The sequence below is a fragment of the Globicephala melas genome, chromosome 16 (genome assembly GCF_963455315.2).
Source record: "Globicephala melas chromosome 16, mGloMel1.2, whole genome shotgun sequence".
Classification (NCBI taxonomy): Eukaryota; Metazoa; Chordata; class Mammalia; order Artiodactyla; family Delphinidae; genus Globicephala; species Globicephala melas.
Window position 1 is genome coordinate 15,973,024 of NC_083329.1, and position 18,891 is coordinate 15,991,914.

At 43.3% G+C, this 18,891-nt stretch overlaps 1 protein-coding gene across 1 annotated transcript; it reads right to left on the reverse strand.

Annotated features, from left to right (window-relative positions):
* On the reverse strand, positions 1 to 10,266 carry ADRB1 (adrenoceptor beta 1). The gene is made up of 2 exons (XM_060286696.1): positions 6,891 to 10,266; positions 1 to 107 (listed from the first exon to the last, which is right to left on the reverse strand). Exon 1 carries the CDS (start codon positions 10,034 to 10,036, stop codon positions 8,630 to 8,632), a length of 1,407 nt encoding a protein of 468 aa, XP_060142679.1. The 5' UTR covers positions 10,037 to 10,266; the 3' UTR covers positions 1 to 107; positions 6,891 to 8,629.
* Between the last annotated feature and the right edge of the window lie 8,625 nt (positions 10,267 to 18,891).

An 18,891-nucleotide genomic window follows, 5' to 3' on the forward strand; every position in this document is an offset into this window, starting at 1 on the left:
CTGCAAGGGGGCAGAACCTTCCGTCATTGGCCAGGCTGTCAGCATCATGCACTCAGAAACCTGGGTCGGCTTCTCTGGGCTGCATTTCTCTGGATCGGCTCCTGGGGCTGATATATGAGAACCAGAAAGCCAGTTTAATAATGAACTCATATTTATTATATGAGATTATATAAATATTAGTCTTGATTTATAAAATATGATTATTGAATTTACTTAACTCAATTATTTGGAAGATTAAGATGTGATATCCACCTGTCATGCCTCTGATGCCAGGTTAATCTTTCTAAAACACTGCTTTTCTCATAACACTCTTGATCGTCAATCTCCAGGCTTCCGGGAAGGTTAGAGTTCAACACTTTTGCATTAACCTTCTGATCTGTTCCCGAACTACTTGTCCAGTTTCATCTTCTAATTACTCCATCAACATGAACCGTCTGTAACTGGTTATTCATTGTCTAAAAATTCATCTCAACTACCTATATCCCTATGCTTTTGTTCATGCGGTTTTCTTCCCCCAGCAACTTCTCATGGAATGGCCTTTCACACAGGTTTATCGCCTTATCCAAGATCTACTACATCACCAAGCCTCTAGATTATGCCACCCTATCCATCCACTCCTATCCATCCATGTCCTTTGAACTCTAGAGCTGAAGTGTCAGGACAGTAGCCACCAGTCATATGGGTCTGTTGAACACTTGAAATGTGGTCTCAACTGAGATGGCTGTAAGTGTAAGATGTACATCAGATTTCAAAGATTTAGTATAAAAAAAGCATCTCCTTCATACAGTTTTACATCAATTCTATGTTGAAATGATAACACTAGCTTCACCTGTTTTTTACTTTAAAAAAACGTAGCTACTAGAACATGTAAAATTAAATATACAGCTTGCATTGTATTTCTATTAGAGCTGGTCTAGAGCCCTTACTTTTGGCCACGTGTCTGGCCTGCAGCCACACCTGCCTCATTCTTTGTCACTTTTCACTTGTGGATGTCTGATCTCCCCAGCCAGAGTGTGGGTGCCTTGGGGACAGGCCCAGTGTTTTCAGCTGGTTGTATCCCATACAGCACACTCACTCAGGACACAGTACCCTCAATCTTTCAGGAACAGGTAAACATATGAATCACAACTCAGAAACTAATCTCAGAAATCCTCCAAATAGTTAAGCTCCCCAGGTGTCTTCTGAGCATCTCTAATGTGAAAAAAAGTATTTATCTGTATAGGTATATTAACACTCAAAAGGTTTGAAGAGACTTGTAAACATTTGCCGCTTGAAGAGGGAGTTCTATGCGTTGCCTGTTTTGAGTAAAATTTATATTGTCCTGTGCTTGCAAGAATGCTTTTTGCAGTACTGTAAGGACTTACAATTTTCATGTTACCTTTGTCGCTTGGTACAGTATTTTTTCAGATCCTCGGAATTTTGTGACTCGGAGATGTTTAAAAACATTAGCAACACAGTTACAGGAAGGATGGCATGTTGATGCCACCAGGCCTCGTGCCACACTGAACACTGCACAGTGCCGTGTTTCATTCCAGTCTCCAGCCAGGAAAAATCCCTGTAACTGGGATGTAATGGGACCCCCATTTGAACAACAGAAAGAATGAAAGGATTTGAGATGAAATGAAAGTTGTTTATAAGAGGAAATGGATTTAGCACATAGAAAGCTGAGGGGGAGGGCACTGTTTTTCATATGTATCACTGGAAGGATTTTAATACAGAAAATAGTGGCTCAGTCATTAGTTTTCAGATTCCATTGAGATTAATCATGAGTCAAAACAGTAAGAGGGATTTGGGTTAGCTACAAAGGAAACATTTGCTGATAAGACTCGTAATTAAATGATGGGTCAGGTCTTTACATCTCAGATTATGTCTCTTCAGTCTTGGTGGTCTGTACTGATCTAGTTATACCGTTGCTTGAGTATAGTGGTGTTTTTGTTTTTGTCCATTTCCTTTATTTATTTTTTAAATTTAATTTAATTTTTATTTTATATTGGAGTAGAGTTGATTTACAATGCTGTGTTAGTTTCAGGTGTACAGCAAAGTGATTCAGTTATACATATATATATAAACCATTCTTTTTCAGATTCTTTTCTCATATAGGTTATTACAGAATATTGAGTAGAGTTCCCTGTGCTATACAGTAGGTCCTTGTTGATTATCTGTTTTATATAGAGTAGGGGTGTTGTTTACTAGACATATCTAGGTCCTTCCCATGCCGAAAATTCTGGAGTTTTTCTGGGTGACTCAGTTTTATAAAGATATGCCTATTTTAAGGAAAAAAACCCACACATTATTTCAGGACTGATCACTGAATCATTTAAACACAAGGAATTCTTTAAAAAGAGCATCTTACTAAACTGTTAACTTTAATGGCTTTAGAAAAAACTCACTGCAGAAAATGTCATTGGAACATCTATTAATGTTTACTCTTTAAAAGCATTTTTAACTAGGACCTCAAGATCACAGGTGAGTTTCTTTAGTTAACATAATAGATATTTTAAGTCAGTGAAGTTCCTGTAGATTTGCCTCTGTTCATTAAGTTGGGAACAAAGAAACCCAATGCCCTGCAAGCCACAAAAGAGAGGTTAGCAAAAATTCGAACTGCCATTGCTCTCAGCACTTTTCATCTCTGAATTGCTATTCCAGGAAAAGGAGAACAATCTAGAGAGTTGCTTTTAGTGTTTACAACTCAATGCAAAATCGTAGAGTTGAGTTACCTTCCAAATTGACTTACTTTTCTCAAGTGGCCGTGGGTTCAGAATCATTAAACAACCACTTTTGCTTAGCACAGAGCAAACAGGTTTTAAATCAGATGTTTGGGAAGGAGACTATTTTATTCAGTTGTGGTTTTTGTGGAATTTTTTGGGTGTATGGAATTTTAAGTATAATAATAAGTGAAAACTGTTTCTTGGGATGCATGGGGTATTTTTTATATATATATATATATATATATATATATATATATTTGCTATTCTTAGTTGTTCTTTTCACTTAAAAAAAAAACCCAGGGATTTTGTGGGTGGAGTTGCAAGGAAAGGGAAAAGAAGGTCAGGAGGAAGTATTCGAAATGATAGACCGTGCAAAGCTATAAACTCCTTCTATCAGAGCATCTCAGAGGGATTTACAAACAAAGGCTACTGATCAGGGTTTGTGGGAAGTGAACCCGAGTAGCAGGGAAACCAACTGACCTCTCCAAGCTCACTGGACACAGCAGCAAATACAGAGGAGCCAGAGCAGCCAGTCTTTGGACTGTCTGCTTGAACACGTTTTCTGCTCTCCTAGAGTAAAAATTTACCCACAATTCCCACAAATCAGCTAGCCTAATGATTAGGAAAACTAATTTACAAATAGTTGAAGGTGTAACAGCTCATGTTATCCTTTGCAATCAGGATGCTGAAAAACGGACAAGGTCATACAGTTAAGAACTGAAAAATAAAGAAAAACAGGAAAATAAAGCCTGTTAAGAAAGCCCCACACCACAAATATTAAACTCAACATGAAGACTTTTTATAGGAAAAGTACAGAGTTTAAAATGTTTTTCTACTCATAATTATGAGCAATACTGAAATTCTCAGGAAGAAATCCAAACTTAAGACATTTAAAATGCATCATAGGTAAGTTCTCTCATAAATAGGAAGAAAACAATGTGATCTTGCTAATATTAATTAATAGCTATGAGCCAGGGGACATGGAGAGAGAAGAAAACAAGAATCTTAAGTATTGAGAGATGTTGAAAACCAGAGCTTTAGGAAACTGTTCATGAGACGTTAATGCTGCCAGGAAGACAATTTATCTAGATGTTCTAGATGGTTCTAGTTCATTCAAGAGGAAATGAAGATGTGCTCAAGAGAAGGGCTGGTGAGTATAGGGTATGTCCAAGGCAAGAACTGGCTTCAGGTACCAGGAAGGTAGAGATGTGCTCAGAGTGAAGGCAACGTGTAAGTGAAGACAAAGGTTTAAAGGGTGTAGACAGTTACTTTCCATGCTTTCTTGGGTGCTGCTAAGATGACTGCCAAGATCATGCTCTCATGTTGTCAGCATAGTGTCAGCTTCTCCTTTGGGCAGCTGTTTTCCAGTCTGTCGTTAGAGCGATTGGATCTGGAAGCCTATTAACTGCTCCATCAAATGACCAAATCTTATTGATTCAGAAACTATCTCCCACAAAAGGTAAAGAGACTATCAGGAGGTAAATTAATCCAAAAAGTATCTATTTATAGTATTAATACTTCTTTGATGACATTATATGGACTATTTAGTAGAGACTCTTTAAATGAGAGCAGAGTAAAAGTTGGAATTTTAGGAGAGGTGTATTTCTCAGAAAGTAGTTTGATAGAATTTGCTTTTTTTTTCTTTTTTTTAACATCTTTATTGGAGTATAATTGCTTTACAATGGTGTATTAGTTTCTCTTGTATAACAAAGTGAATCAGCTATACATATACATATATCGCCATATCTCCTCCCTCTTGCGTCTCCCTCCCACCTCCCTATCCCACCCCTAGAATTTGCTTTAAAATAATTGCAATGTAGCAGTGAACTCTGGGACACATTGAATCACAAATTATGAGATTCACAAGCAATATTCTAGATGGAAATTTAAATAATGTGGAGGGTGTGTGTGAAGGAGAAGAAAGAGAAATTAATTCCATTTGCTGATGTGACTGTAGTACAACTATTTTTAGGTATAATCCAAACAGTGCATATCTTCTCCATTTTGATTAGTAGCAAATTGGCAGGGAGTCAAAAGAATTAGTATTTCTCAGCACATAATGCCAGAAATGTACAAATAAAACTAAATTATCTGTGCCAATGTGTTTAATTTGAATTACGGCTAAGGTTTTAAATTTTTTTCCTTCCAAAGAACTGATGGGTCCTGCTTTGTTAAAAAATTTTTTTAAGCCTTTCACAAATGGCAGTAAAACTTAATAATTTTCCTTTTGACCCTTGCTTAGAAGCTCTTGCTAAAAACTTGAATGCTAATATCATCCTGAGACTTCGAGTGCAGAATTTCCGTCTGGCAATTTTACATATTGCCAGAGGAAGTCAGCACGCTCAACAAAATGCGAAATTAGGAAAATGTGCTTAACAAGGAAAGGTTTCACAATAGCCACTTAGAGGTTATTAATAATTCCAGTTCCAAAGAAAGCCTGGATAGAAAAAATGAGCTCTATTTACAAAGTTTTACATTGCCAAGTTCACCAAGCGATGAAGCTATCTTCTATACCAATTATAGATTCCTACACTGGAGGGAGAATTATGGATGCTGGAATATCTTGTTACACATAGAGAACTTCACAGCGTGCAACTGAAACATAATTTCAAATGTAGCAAATAAGTGACTCTTGGTCATATGTTCACTGTTTTAATTTTAAGGCTTATGCCTTTGGTACTGTTACACACAAACCCGCGGGGTAAGGTTGATTTTCTGCATACTCACTGCCCTCCTCCTGTCACTTCTACTGTGCATTATCTCACCAGATTAAACAGGATTGGCAGTTTTCTCCTCCCACTGATGTAGCTATTGGGATTGGCAGCTCAGATTCCTACATTTCTATTATAGATCAATGTCTTCTTCAAAACAACGAAAAGCAGTTTTCCTGGGTAGTAGGAATCACTGACAAGGTCTGTTTCTGAATCCCCGTAACCCTCAGTTAGAGAACTCAAGAGATCACAGAAAACTCTTTTTTTCTATTTCCTACAAATACATATAAACTGGCCCCAAGATTATAGTGGTTTCCTCTAATTCACTCAAGAGTTCAGACCTGTCTACTAAGCAGTTAAATTATATATATTTGTTATTAAAGTTTATAGGACTTTCATGATTTTGAGACCTAAGGTTTGATGGGTCTATATGTAAGTTTGGGTCTGGGAAAATTTCTTTTTATTTAAATGTAAAGACTTAGCTAGACAAAATAGGAAAGTGAAGCATTACCTGGTACTTGAGTGCTCTTCAGATGAAACTGTAGACATTAAGTCTATTAATTTTCTAGTATGATTTAAAAACGAAGAGGAACAAAACCCCTAACAAAATGCAACTTACATATTTAGGTAGGGGAAGGGAGGATAGAAATGGACTGTATTTGTTCCTAGGGGAAAGGATAGTGAGATTTCATCCTGGAATTTTTACATTCTCCAAAATTAGTTTCTTTAGGTATGTATCTGTATTTTTAAATAACTTTTGCTATCTCCCACCTCTCCACTTTTTTCTTTGCTGGACAAAGGGGTTAAACTTCACAGCAGCTTTTGTTGAAACTGCTACTGTTCATGCAACCTTCTGCTGGTCTCTAAAACATCGGCAACATTAATCTTTCTCAGAAGACTGGTCTTTCCTGGTTTTTAGAATATCGCATTGCCAAAAAAAAAAAAAAAGGATAATCGGTCTTGACTTTCCTTGGTAGCGAAGAGTTTGTTCATGTTCAATCTCGGTATAAGCCAAAACTTTATACTCTTCACATTGGTTTCTTTACTGTACCATCATGAAATGAAAAGCTTGTTTAAAAATACAAAGAAAGAGAAATACTTAAACTTATTTTGGAGAATGTAGAATTAATCCCAAGATAGAATTTCACTATATTTTCCTTAGGAACTAACTTTAGGAAAACTATCCTATCTATTGGGGGGTGTCATAATCTTGTTAGGAAATTTGAAAACTTCACATTTACTTTTACCTGTTACCTGTCCACCCAGAACTTCTGCTGAAATGGTCTAACTTCTGCTGAAATGGTCTACTTAATTACACAAGAGAAAAAAAAATTTACTTAAGTGCTCTTTTATAAATTTTTGCTTAACCATGAAAGCATTTTGCTTTCTAAACAGCCACTGGAGAAATCTGCACACACTGTGATTTTGATTTTCTGTTGGAAAACAAAAACCAGCCGTGGATGCCACTTACCGAATTCCAAGTAGGCAATGCCGGGTCCACGACTTAGTCTTCTTTCCTGCATTTCTGTGCAAAGTTGCAGCTGAGTTACCTGACTCAATCATTTTTTCTTAGAAGATGCACAATCCCAAATATTACTTCTTAAGGCAAGTACGGCAGATGGGATCTTGAAAACACCTACAAGTAGTCTAGAATACTCTGAATCTGGCTGTGAAAATTTAGGGCAAGCATGCAGCTCTCAGTAGGTGCACGCCTTATTTGGTCTAGAGGCATTTTGCTATGCTATTGAGTCATGAAAAGCTATTAAAAGAGCTCTATGGGAAATCCAGCCTATATTTTGAACAAAACAAACTGTCTTTTCCATTATCACTGAGCCCTTACAGACACACAGTACATAATCCTTTTTGTGCTTTATTGGTATTTATTGCACATGGATCAATTCCTCACATAGTAGTTAGTTGCACCAGAGTATAAATACTTGGCAAGACACAGAGAGGAAATAGTATCTACACACAAGTGCTAAACATTACTAGCAGATTCACGTGGGCCCTTGGACATAAAAAAATAATAAAAAACTCCTGAAGATAATTATATTTATAATATGGATACAGTTACAGTACCATGATAAAAGAGTATAAAAAGGTATTTTTCCAATAAATCATTAGCTCAGTAACATAATAGACAACAGAAGCAGACTTTGAGTGTTATTTTAGTTTTTAAGATCTGCCCCTACCTCACCCCACCCCCGTTAAAAAATATTCAATTTCTTTTTGTGCAAGTAACATCTTCAGCGGACTTTACAGTTCCTAATACTGTGCAAAAATGCCACTTTGAATCACGCCTTTTTGTTTTGTTCTGTTTTTCGTTTTTACCCACATGTGCAGTAATCTGAACTGTTTCCTCTTCTTCTTTTCTTTTTCTGTCCTGTCTTCAACGGACAGAGTCACACGTCACAGAGGCTCAGCGCCTGGTCCTTCCAACTAATATTGATACATAAATAAGCTGTTTAATATAAACAAGTCTTTCTATCTTGCTGTGCAATGTGCACAGTGTGAGGTAGGAACCCCTCGGCCTGACCACCGAGGCTCTCGGGGACAGCCGGCTTGCCCTACAAAAGGAAAGCAAGGTGAGGCTTGTTCCAAGAATAGCTTAAAATTTCCTGAAACGCGATTTTTGCATCCATCCTTTCCCTCTGCTTTAAGAACAGGAGAAATCATTACTCAGCAATTCAAATGAAATTTCAACGGAAGGCAAAGGAAACACGTCCTCATCAACTGTCATCCTCTCCTCTTTCTCCGGTTGACCGCTCCTGTTCCCGAGAACGGGATAGAAGCCAAGTCAGAGACTTATCTCCTAACGCTTCTCCCTTTCCTTCCCGGTCATCGCAGAGAGTGTTAAAAAACCACCTGGGAGAAAAAAAAGATCTAAAGACGTATCACACGCACCCACAAAATAAGGCCGGACCACAAAGAGAAAAAAGAACCCAACAAAAATCAGCAAGCCGCTCTCCCACCCCTCCCCAAACCTTCCTTTCTGTGCAACACTGTCTGTGGCTTTTCTGTTTGCCTTGGACGATGCAGACGAGGTTTGCGGGCTTCGAATTCACCTGCTTTCGGTCTTGAGTAAACACAGATCTCCTCTTCCCCCAGGAAGCCATTCAGGGACGCCCGGGTTCTCTTCCTCCCGGGGCGCAGAGCCTGCGCCCGGGCTGGGGAGGCGGGGAGGCGGGGAGGCGCGGAGGGCGCCCGGCCCTACACCTTGGATTCCGAGGCACAGCCCGGGCGGCTCGGCTCGTCCGGGCTCGAGTCGCTGTCGGCCGCCGCCCCACCGTTGTAGTCGGCCCAGGGCTCCAGCAGGCGCGCGGGCGGCGAGGTCCCGACGTCGTCGTCGTCGTCGTCTGAGCCGGCCCCGGGCGACGGCGACGGCCGGGCCACCGCCAGGCAGCCCGAGGCGCGCGGCGGGTCCCCGGCGGCCGCGTGGCTCCCGCGGGCGGCCCGGCGCGCGCAGCAGAGCAGGCGCTGGAAGGCCTTGCGGAAGTCGGGGCTGCGGCAGTAGATGATGGGGTTGAAGGCCGAGTTGGCGTAGCCCAGCCAGTTGAAGAAGACGAAGAGGCTGTCGGGCACCAGGTCGCGGTGGAAGGCCTTCACCACGTTGGCCAGGAAGAAGGGCAGCCAGCAGAGCGTGAACACGCCCATGATGATGCCCAGCGTCTTGAGCGCCTTCTGCTCGCGAAGGGCCACGAGGCGCGAGGGGCGCCGCTTGCTGGCGCGCCCGTTGGCCACCGGGGAGGCGGCGGCGGTCGGGAGCGGGGGCGCGGGCGAGGACGCGGGCGAGGGCGAGGGCGGCCGCGTGGGGCCGCTGAGGAAGCGGCGCTCGCAGCTGTCGATCTTCTTCACCTGCTTCTGGGCCTCGCGGAACACCCGCAAGTACACGAAGGCCATGATGCACAGGGGCACGTAGAAGGAGACGACGGACGAGGCTATGGCGTAGGCCCGGTTGGTGACGAAATCGCAGCACTTGGGGTCGTTGTAGCAGCGGCGCGCCTCGTCGCCCTCAGCCCGCCACCAGTGCATGAGGATGGGCAGGAAGGACACCAGGGCCGAGATGGCCCACACGGTGCACACGAGGGCCCGCGCCCGCGCGCGGGTCAGCAGGCTCTGGTAGCGGAAGGGCGATGTGATGGCGAGATAGCGGTCCAGGGCGATGACACACAGGGTCTCGATGCTGGCCGTCACGCACAGCACGTCCACCGAGGTCCAGAGCTCGCAGAAGAAGGAGCCGTACTCCCAGCGGCCCCACACCACGATGGTGGCCCCGAACGGCACCACCAGCAGCCCCATGACCAGGTCAGCGCTGGCCAGGGACATGATGAAGAGGTTGGTGAGCGTCTGCAGCCGCGGCGTCTTGGCGATGGACACGATCACGAGCACGTTGCCCGCCACGATGAGCAGCACGATGAGCGCCATCAGCAGGCCCATGCCGGCCGTCCACTGCTGCGACAGCGGCGCGGTTCCCTCGCTGGCGGGGGTCAGCAGCGAGGCGGGCGGCAGCGCGGGCACTAGCAGCCGCGCCGCCGTGGCCGCGCCGTCGGGGAGCGGCGCGGCGGTTGACAGGTTGCAGGGCTCGGAGGCGCCCAGGGCGAGCGCCCCCGCGCCCATGACGAGCTGCGGAGGCCGGGGGAGGGGGTGTGGCGGAGTTGGGCCGCGGTTGGGGAACCCCCCAGAGGCCCGGGCGGCGGGGCGCGCGGAGGGAGGTCGCGGCCAGGTCAGGACAGCCGAGGCGCTGGGCCGGAGGCATGGGCGCCGGGCGCCTTCCCAGCCGGAGCCGTGCGCTGTCGCCGCCGCCGCCGCCGCCGCTGCTGCTGGAGCCGCTGTCGCTGCTGGAACAGCTGCCGGGACCTCAGCATGTTTCTGAGCGCGCGGAGCCCGCAGCCCCGGCACCCAGCACCCAACCCACCCCAGTCCCACTCCCCCGAGCCAACCCCCGGGGCCTCGCGTCAGGCTCCTGCAGCCAATCCGGGCGAAGGCACGCCCCTGTCTGGTTCCCCGCAGCAACCCCCCGCAGCCCCCCCTCCTACCGGCGGTTCCGCGGCTCCGAGGAGTGAGGCAGAGGGCCAAGCGAGCGTCTCCTCGGCGCCCGCGGGTTCCTGCGCGCGCGCGCCTTCCTGAGTCCGCTGGTTCCAGCGCCCAGTTCCCGTTGGCTCCCTACGGCGCCCGGCTCCCACCCTGTCCCCTCCCGCGGACCCCAGTCTCTCCTCTCCTGCGCCCCGTTTGCCTCCGGCGTTTGGCTCCTTCCTGCGCTCGGGCTCAACTCGCTACCCGTCTACCTCCAGTGCCCAGGATTCCTGCGGAGCAGAGCGCGCGCTTCCTTTAGCGGGGAGGGGACCTCGGTGTTCTCGAAGCACCAGAGCGCCTTGGACGGTCTGTTCACTGGGGTTGGAGGAGTCTGGCTGCAAGATTGTTTCTCGTGTTGGGCAGCCTAGGAGAGTGCGTGTAAAAGCCTTCCTCCGTCAAGAGGGGACCCAGCCAGCCTGCGTCCTGCCAGCTCAGGGGATCGGAGGCGGGTGTTAGCGGTTAGAGGAAACTTTCCAGCAAGCGCCTTGCTCGAGCAAACCGCGCATCTGTCAGCAACGCTCTCTGGGAGCTATTCTTGCACGAAGCTTCTGTTGTTCCAGGACAGCAGATGCAGAAAGGAAGGGAAGGTTTGTGCATCTGACAGCTAATGCTGAGGACCAGTTGGAAAAACACACACTCCCCAGTCCCAGCTGATGGATGTGTGAGTATGATGCAGCAGTGTGTGTCGATACTATGAAGAGAGAGGCTTAAGGAAACACAAATGTTAACGTGGAGTAAGTGACACTGCCACGAAGACAGAGCACGTTTAATTACATTTCAGACTTTTCACATTCAGTTATAACACCAGGATTTTGTGTTTTATTACTCACGTGATTTTGCAGTTTGAGCTGGGTCAGTGCAAACAGAAAGGTACATTAGTTTTGGACGACATAGTGAACTGAGATTTCAGATTTCTTGGTCTGCCCAAGTTGTTTTCTCCTTTGCCCAAGTTCCCAGATTCTCAAAACTCTAGGATTAGTTTTGGAGGGATGAGAGAAGAAAATATGTAAATACTCCAGAAGATTAAAATCCGATAGCATTTAAAGTTATATCAGAGACCCCTGAGTTGGCAGCTGCATGGGTTTAAAATTAGTGAGTCAGCCCTGCAGTCGGTGTGCTTATATGTGGGGACCCACCTACAGGATGGGCACCGTGAGCACACAATGCAGCAGAAGGTGTTCAGGCCCCCTGTCTGATTCCACCACAGTAAGGTCCTCAGCTCAGCCTTGAAAATAAAAAGACCTTAATCGAATCTTTGAGAACAAGGACGGGTAAACAGCTTCTAATTACCCATGTAAGAGTGCATGAAAGTGTTATATAATGCTCACACATCTTTCTAGCATTGGAATAAAAAGCATAGCATCTGCGGGGGCTTCCCTGGTGGCGCAGTGGTTGAGAGTCTGCCTGCCGATGCAGGGGACATGGGTTCGTGCCCTGGTCCGGGAGGATCCCACATGCCGCAAAGCGGCTGGGCCTGTGAGCCATGGCCGCTGAGCCTGCGCGTCCGGAGCCTGTGCTCCGCAACAGGAGAGGCCACAACAGTGAGAGGCCCGCATACCGCAAAAAAAAAAAAAAAAAAAAAAAAAAGCATAGCGTCTGAAAGGAACAAACTCATATTCTTACCCTGTAGAGAAAGACTGACTTCCACAGCTACCCAAGTCAAGAGCTAAAAGCAATGTTTATTCAGTTTATAAAGTCCAGCAGTTTAAACCACTTTCTCTATATCCAAACATAAATTTGCTTTAGGCCCGAACTTGATAATCAGTGCTACAAGGTGGGTGGGTGTGGATGTGGCTGATTTATTTGTTTATTCACCCCTGCCCTAGGACTTGTCAGCCTAGTTCTGCCCTAGTTCTGCCAACTTGGGAAGCTTGAGAAGGGGGAGCAAGGAAAGGAGAGGGCTAGAAAGAGGGGGGGGGGGTGGGGGCCTGCACCCTGAGTTCAGTGTAGGCTCCCAGAGAGCCCTAGGTACCCAAGTCACTGCAAACCTGTCTCCGCTTCCGACTTTTTTCTGTTCCCGCCCTCAAGGGACAGTCTCAAAATAGCCAAGGGGTTGGAAAGAGTTGGATTTGACGCTGCAGGATTCTGAGTGCTGGGCTGTGCAGTGAGGTGTAGGGAATGTGGGAAGGAGGCTTTCTGTTGGGCGCCATCTTTCTGTCAAGTGGTGTTACTGGGAATATTGTGTGCCAAGCTTAAGGGCCCCTGAAGGGCAAAGGGACTGCATTTCTGTGAGCGATAAGGCCTGAACTTGGTTGTACAGATTCAGTGCAGAAGCCTGGATGCCAATAGCATTACCATATGTGCAAATATGTATGCGTTTGTATACATTTTGTATACATTCAGGTATTGGTATACGTATGTATAAACACACCAGAAATACCAGGGCGCGAGATTTGAATTGTTGAAAAACTCTCCTGAAACTTTTTTCCCCTGCTCATTCAAAGATAAATCAAGTTTCCCTGAATTTCTGGATAATAAATACATTAAATCACAAATATCCAAAACCAGCAGGTTATTTTGATAGGAGTTCCAAAGTAGGGCTGCAGGCATAAAGGGATTCCTGGAATTCTTGGGGCCGTCCTTCAGTTGTACTGATGGAAAAGTTTGGAGTATTCAACTAGAGTTCACTTTCTTTTAAAATAAAATGTTCTCGGATTTCCTTTAATCCTTACACTTCATGACACTTTTTTAAAAAAACATTTTTGAGCTAACATTGTTTTGTCCTGAGTTAAGGATACAAGATTAAGAAGAAAACATACCCACTTACACAGGTATGAGATGTTGCAAGTTCAAAATTAGTAACTCCTCCATTTCCCCGTTCCCCACCCCCAACTCTTAAAATGAATCAGTTCTTGGGAACCCACTGACTTGACGGTCCTTTAGAAAGGAACAGAAAGCTGCAACAATACATGCTAATCAGCACATTGAAAACGAGAGGGCTTCCTCCTCAGTATTTCCTGCTCCCACCTCTACCTTTCCCGTCCCACTGCCTTTATCCCACACCTGAACATGCTGTGGGTTCCTTTTGAGCTCCTGGCCTCTAGTCCTTCCTGATCCATTTAATCTGGCATACCATAGCCAAATTCATATTTCTAAAATGCTGCATTGACCGAAATGCTTTTCTGTTCAGAAACCTCAACTCCTCAACATGGCCTTCAAAGCCCTCCACAGTCCAGTTCCAAATAGCCTTTCCAGCACTATCCCGTACTAGAACTCTCCATGTCACCCTAACTTGCAGTTGTGTAAGTTAGTTTTTGGATCTATACCCTTTTTCCTTTTTTTTTTTTTTGCTGTACGTGGGCCTCTCACTGTTGTGGCCTCTCCCGTTGCGGAGCACAGGCTCTGGACACGCAGGCTCAGTGGCCATGGCTCAGGGGCCTAGCCGCTCCGTGGCATGTGGGATCTTCCCGGACCAGGGCACGAACCCATGTCCCCTGCATCGGCAGGCGGACTCCCAACCACTGCGCCACCAGGGAAGCCCCCTTTTTCCTTTTTTTGCATCTGTACTCTTTCTCATTGTGATCCTTCCACCAAGAATTCCCTCCTCCATCTCTGTCTCATGGAGTTCAAATTCAAGATCTGGTTGATACATTTTTTACTTTACAGTCATCCCTACCCACTGTTTCTGGAAATGATCTCTCCTTTCCCTACCTAGAGTAGTTACTTTGCTCATTGCATTTCATGTGTCAAGGAACAATATGTTGCCTTTCGACGTCTCTTATATTGTGATATGATTTTTATAATTTTTAATTTTTCTCTTTTCTTCTCATATGGATTATAAGGCCATCGAGAGCCAGGACCATCCTATACATTTTTATATTTCCCATGTTTACTAAAATTACCTAACATTAATTAACATTAAGCTTTGATTCATAAATATTTAATATTTAATTTATTAAGATATTCTCATATTTACTAGTATGAGAAATAATCGAGTGTTTTTGGAGTTATGATCTTTCCTCATGCTTCAAGTTTAGAGTAATAATTCATGTCCCTATAGCCTAGTCAATACTTTCATATAAGCATTTCAAAATATAAGCTTTACAAATACAAGGTAGGCTCATGAGATAAATAAATTTATATCATACCTACTCAGTAATAAATAACGTGGGGCAGACTTAGGTAAGAGTTTTTCCAAAGGTACAATGAAAGTCCACATAATAAAAAATACTACCTAATCTTCATAAATATTCAGGGTGAATTACCTTTTTCCTTCCTTTATGATACTATATATCCAGGCATTTCTGCCCTGGGAGAATGGCTGATGACTTGAATCTGGCTTCAAATTCTAGATCAAATTAAAAGTCTGTGCGGCAGTGACTAATGGGCGTCCAACCCACCCATAGTTGTAAGCCATGAACTTGATGGAGACCTTTCCATTCTTCAGTTGACTTTGTTGGCAAATGAGATTAAAATAATGGTGAGTAGCCTAACTGGACAGCTGCTGGAAGTTTGGCCAGAGGAAGTCCGGGGGAAATTTCTAAGTAAAGCGCCAACAAAAGTATCAAATCAGTAAGTTAGCATAATTTGCCTTGAGGCTGATAATAGGTGGCAGAATTCATTGATCAGAGCTCTAGTGGCTGTTTCTGAGGAAAGATATACAACTTTTCACATAAAGTAATGTAACTGCTAAAACAGTCACTCAGCGCTAAACTAAGCAAAGAACAGTTTGCACCTGTGGCTGGCTTAAGGTCATATACTGGTTTTGAAGACACAGTTTACACAGGGACAAGCAATTGCATCCACTGTGATAAGAAGAAGCACAGAAGACAATGGTGTAATCATAGCAAAGCATGGACTATTTGGGCAATTCAGAAGCTCTCCTCTCTCCCACTTCCTCCCTCTTTGCCTTCTCCTCCTCTCCCTGGTATGTCTAAAGAGTACTTTGAACAATGCAAGAGCCAGTAATAATATTTTTCAAAATTTGGATATATTGAAAAGTGTTCAGACCTGGTAGGCGGAAGATCCAGGTTTGTGTCCTGGTGTCACTTTTGAGTTTGACCTTCAGCAGTGGCTTCATCCTTAAAATGGACTCACCGTTCGCTCCCTCGCAGGGTTACACATGGATTAAATGAGATGATGTATGTGACAGCTTCTTGAAATCTCATATAGCACCGTATGCTTGAAACGCATCAAATGCGGTCTCATCCAATCATTATGACATTTCAAACCATGAAATGTGTCAGGATTTGCTTGTACGAGAGGAGTCAGTTCACTTACATAAGCTTCACTTTATCAGGTGACTCCTTTCTTTCTCACGCTGGATATTAGTACGACTCAGAGGCTGGATAACAGTGAACGATTTTTAAATGCCTTTACCTTTGGCCAATCACATTTTAAAAAAGATTTTCCCCCATCTTTGTGCCCTTCCTTAGTAGGTACCCTACTCTTTTTTTTAAGTGTTCATTTATGTGATTCTCTGACATAAGTTCCTTTAAAGTATTTCAGTGGTGAAATATTAGCAGCAGAGAAAGGATTTTTTTTCTCAACTATTTAGTGCCATAACTAGTAACTTTAAAAAAAAAAGGAAGGTAGTGCAACATAAAACTTAGCCAACTTTCATAAGTTCTGTTCTTATTCAGGTGTATGATGAATAAAACTTGAGTGTTCATCAGCTGAGATCTTACCTTAAAGTGCCGGCGGCAATGGGAGTGTTATCAGCACACATGAAAAGTACTTGGCTAAGAGTTGTCCTTCAATCTGCCCAAGTCTAGAGCTTGTAATGACAACAAGCTGCACTAATTATTGAAAACTCTAGGTTTTATTTTAACAGAGTCTTATTGTGCTCCTGATAAAACGATTAGGTTGTAAAAAGCTGAGAAGTCTGTAGCAACAAGAATCCCCCAAGCCCTTATTTTAAGTTTCTAACGGGTAGAAATGATACCTTTTAAACCTTTTAGCTCCCATTTATTTTGGTCATGTAGTTGGTACTTTGCAAATTCCTGTGGAATAGAGGAACCACTTAAAAGCTTATGTGCACTCTCTAAAATAAAAGAAGACATTGTGTTTTCCATTCACCTATGGAAGATGGGTCTGGCCCATCCAACTGAATGGAATTGCCAAAGGGAACCAGTGGAAGAAGCAAGTTGTCTTGCCTCTGGGTGGCAGACCAGATCATTTACATTGCTTCTTTTCACTCACTACTCTGAGTAGACCAAACAGGCATCTTCTTTCATATGTTTTTCCACTTCTTTGTTTTGGATATATATTTTCGTAGGTAACTTACGTACTGTATAAATGCTCATCCAGACCCACTCAGTAAATACAGGCATGGCGAGTCCTTTGCCTTGGAAGGGCAGAGTCCCACACTAGTGGGACACTATTGCTGCTACTTTGGTTTTGATAACCACTGTGGTTAGGCTTCTTGCATTGAAAATAAATATCAAACCTTTGACATGACATATATTTTCCACAGTGTCTCAGCTTTGCAGCTCCTTGAATAAAACCCATTAGAAATCTTTATCTTATGATAGCTTTCTGTTTCCAGAGCATTATCGCTTAATTAAATGTTAAGGGGGCAGTGACCTTCTTTGCAGACCTCTTCTAAATATAAGTGACTTTTCACACTGGTGGAGAAATGGTTGGGTTTTTTCCTTCCTGTTTTCGTATGGAGACACTGAAGCATAAGGAGAGAGACGTGCTTAAGGTTTCAAGGAAAGGGAAAGGGAGTTCTTCACTTTCCTGCCTATTGAGCTAATCTTTAATTACCAGAGCCTGCATCCTTAACAGATTTGGACCCACCTCTTAACTGCTTGTCAGCATAATTCAATTGCATGATATATTTTGGGGCCTGGAGCGAGTCATGGAGTCATTTTTTTAAATAAATAGCTCTGAATGAGTGAAGAGATTCTATCATGCAATGTTTATTTGTATTTTTCAATTGGTTTAAATATAATAGATCTAGAAGAATAATCATATTTATCCACACAAATAAAAGTCTCTTTGTTAGTACATTTCAATGTGAATTTCCAGAAGTGTCACATGAATACTAACTCTGAAGACAAAAACAAAAAACCCAAAAAGCAAAGCAATTAAGTAATTTGGTTTTTTGTTTTGTTTTTAAATCTGTAACTAGAAAAAAATTTCACAAAAGACTCTTACTGAGAATCAAAGGCCCCAAAGCTGTGACAACCTTGGGGTTTTATTTAAAAGTCAAAATGAAGCTGTTTGGGAGTTTGGAACAGAAAATTAAAAAGCAAGCTCTACTTGCTTGGTCATTTCCTCACCCTAATAACTTTTCCAAACCAGGTAGCTCTGTCATGGGCATGTTGAACTTTGAGGCTCTCTGAAAAGCCTGGAAAATGCACTGAAATGGTATTGACACGGTCCTGAAAATATTGTTTTTTCTTATTCTGAAAATATCTAAAGTGATGATTTTACTCCCGCTTGTCACCATTTCCATCCCACTCCTTACCTTTCCTTGCTTCTGCTGCCAGTTACTCTGCACTTTGACATCTCCCCCATTATTAATTAATAGAGATTATTTGCATTTTCATAGCTGTCTCTTGAGGATAATAATCTTGGTTTAAAAAATTCCCACGCGTACACATTCATGTGTATAGTTTCCATAAGTTCTTATCTGAGGGTTGACTTAGACTAAAAGTAATTTATTAGCAAGTTAAAAACCCATACTTAACCTCGCAAAAAAGAATCAGTGTTTTATAGCATAACCAGGCTTGATGGGAGATTTTGAGAATATCCCTGGCTTATGCGTTTTTGTTTTAGTTGCTTTTTTAGTACATAATTTCAAATTATGGCATTTTAGTAAGATGACACTCATTTTAGTGATTAGTTTTGACATTTGCCTCTCTCTGTATACCATCAGGATTAAGGATGCAGATTCTGAAGTCACACTGCCTGGGTTACAATCCAGGTTTTGCCAGTTAGTAGCTGGATGACTCAACAACAAGTTATTTGAACATCTCAGGGCTCGGCTTCATCATCTGTTAAGTGGGAATAATAATAATAATCGTACCTACCTCTGAGGCGTTTGGAGGATTCTATAAGACACACAAAGCATTTGGCATAGTGCCTGGCTCATCGTTACGTACTTAATAAACATTATCTTTTCTTTTTTCCATTTTCCCCCCCAACTGCCACCACCACAAAAAGATCATGGCAGAAAAATCCTCATTCTGCACAAAATCACGGGTGGCAGAGGAGGCAACCTCTAGTCAGTGGAAATTGAATAATTGCATTTTCTTTTCAAGTGAGAGGATGTAGTAAAGAATCTAATTTGGTAAGTACTCTTTTGCTTTCAAAGGCAAGTTTATTCCTTTGTGCTCATTTAGTCTGATTATCATTCTGTTTGGGGAATTAGAATTTCTCAAACTAATTTTACATCCTGGAAAGGTCATTGTAGAGAGTTCCACCCTATGGTATAAACTACATTCAAAATA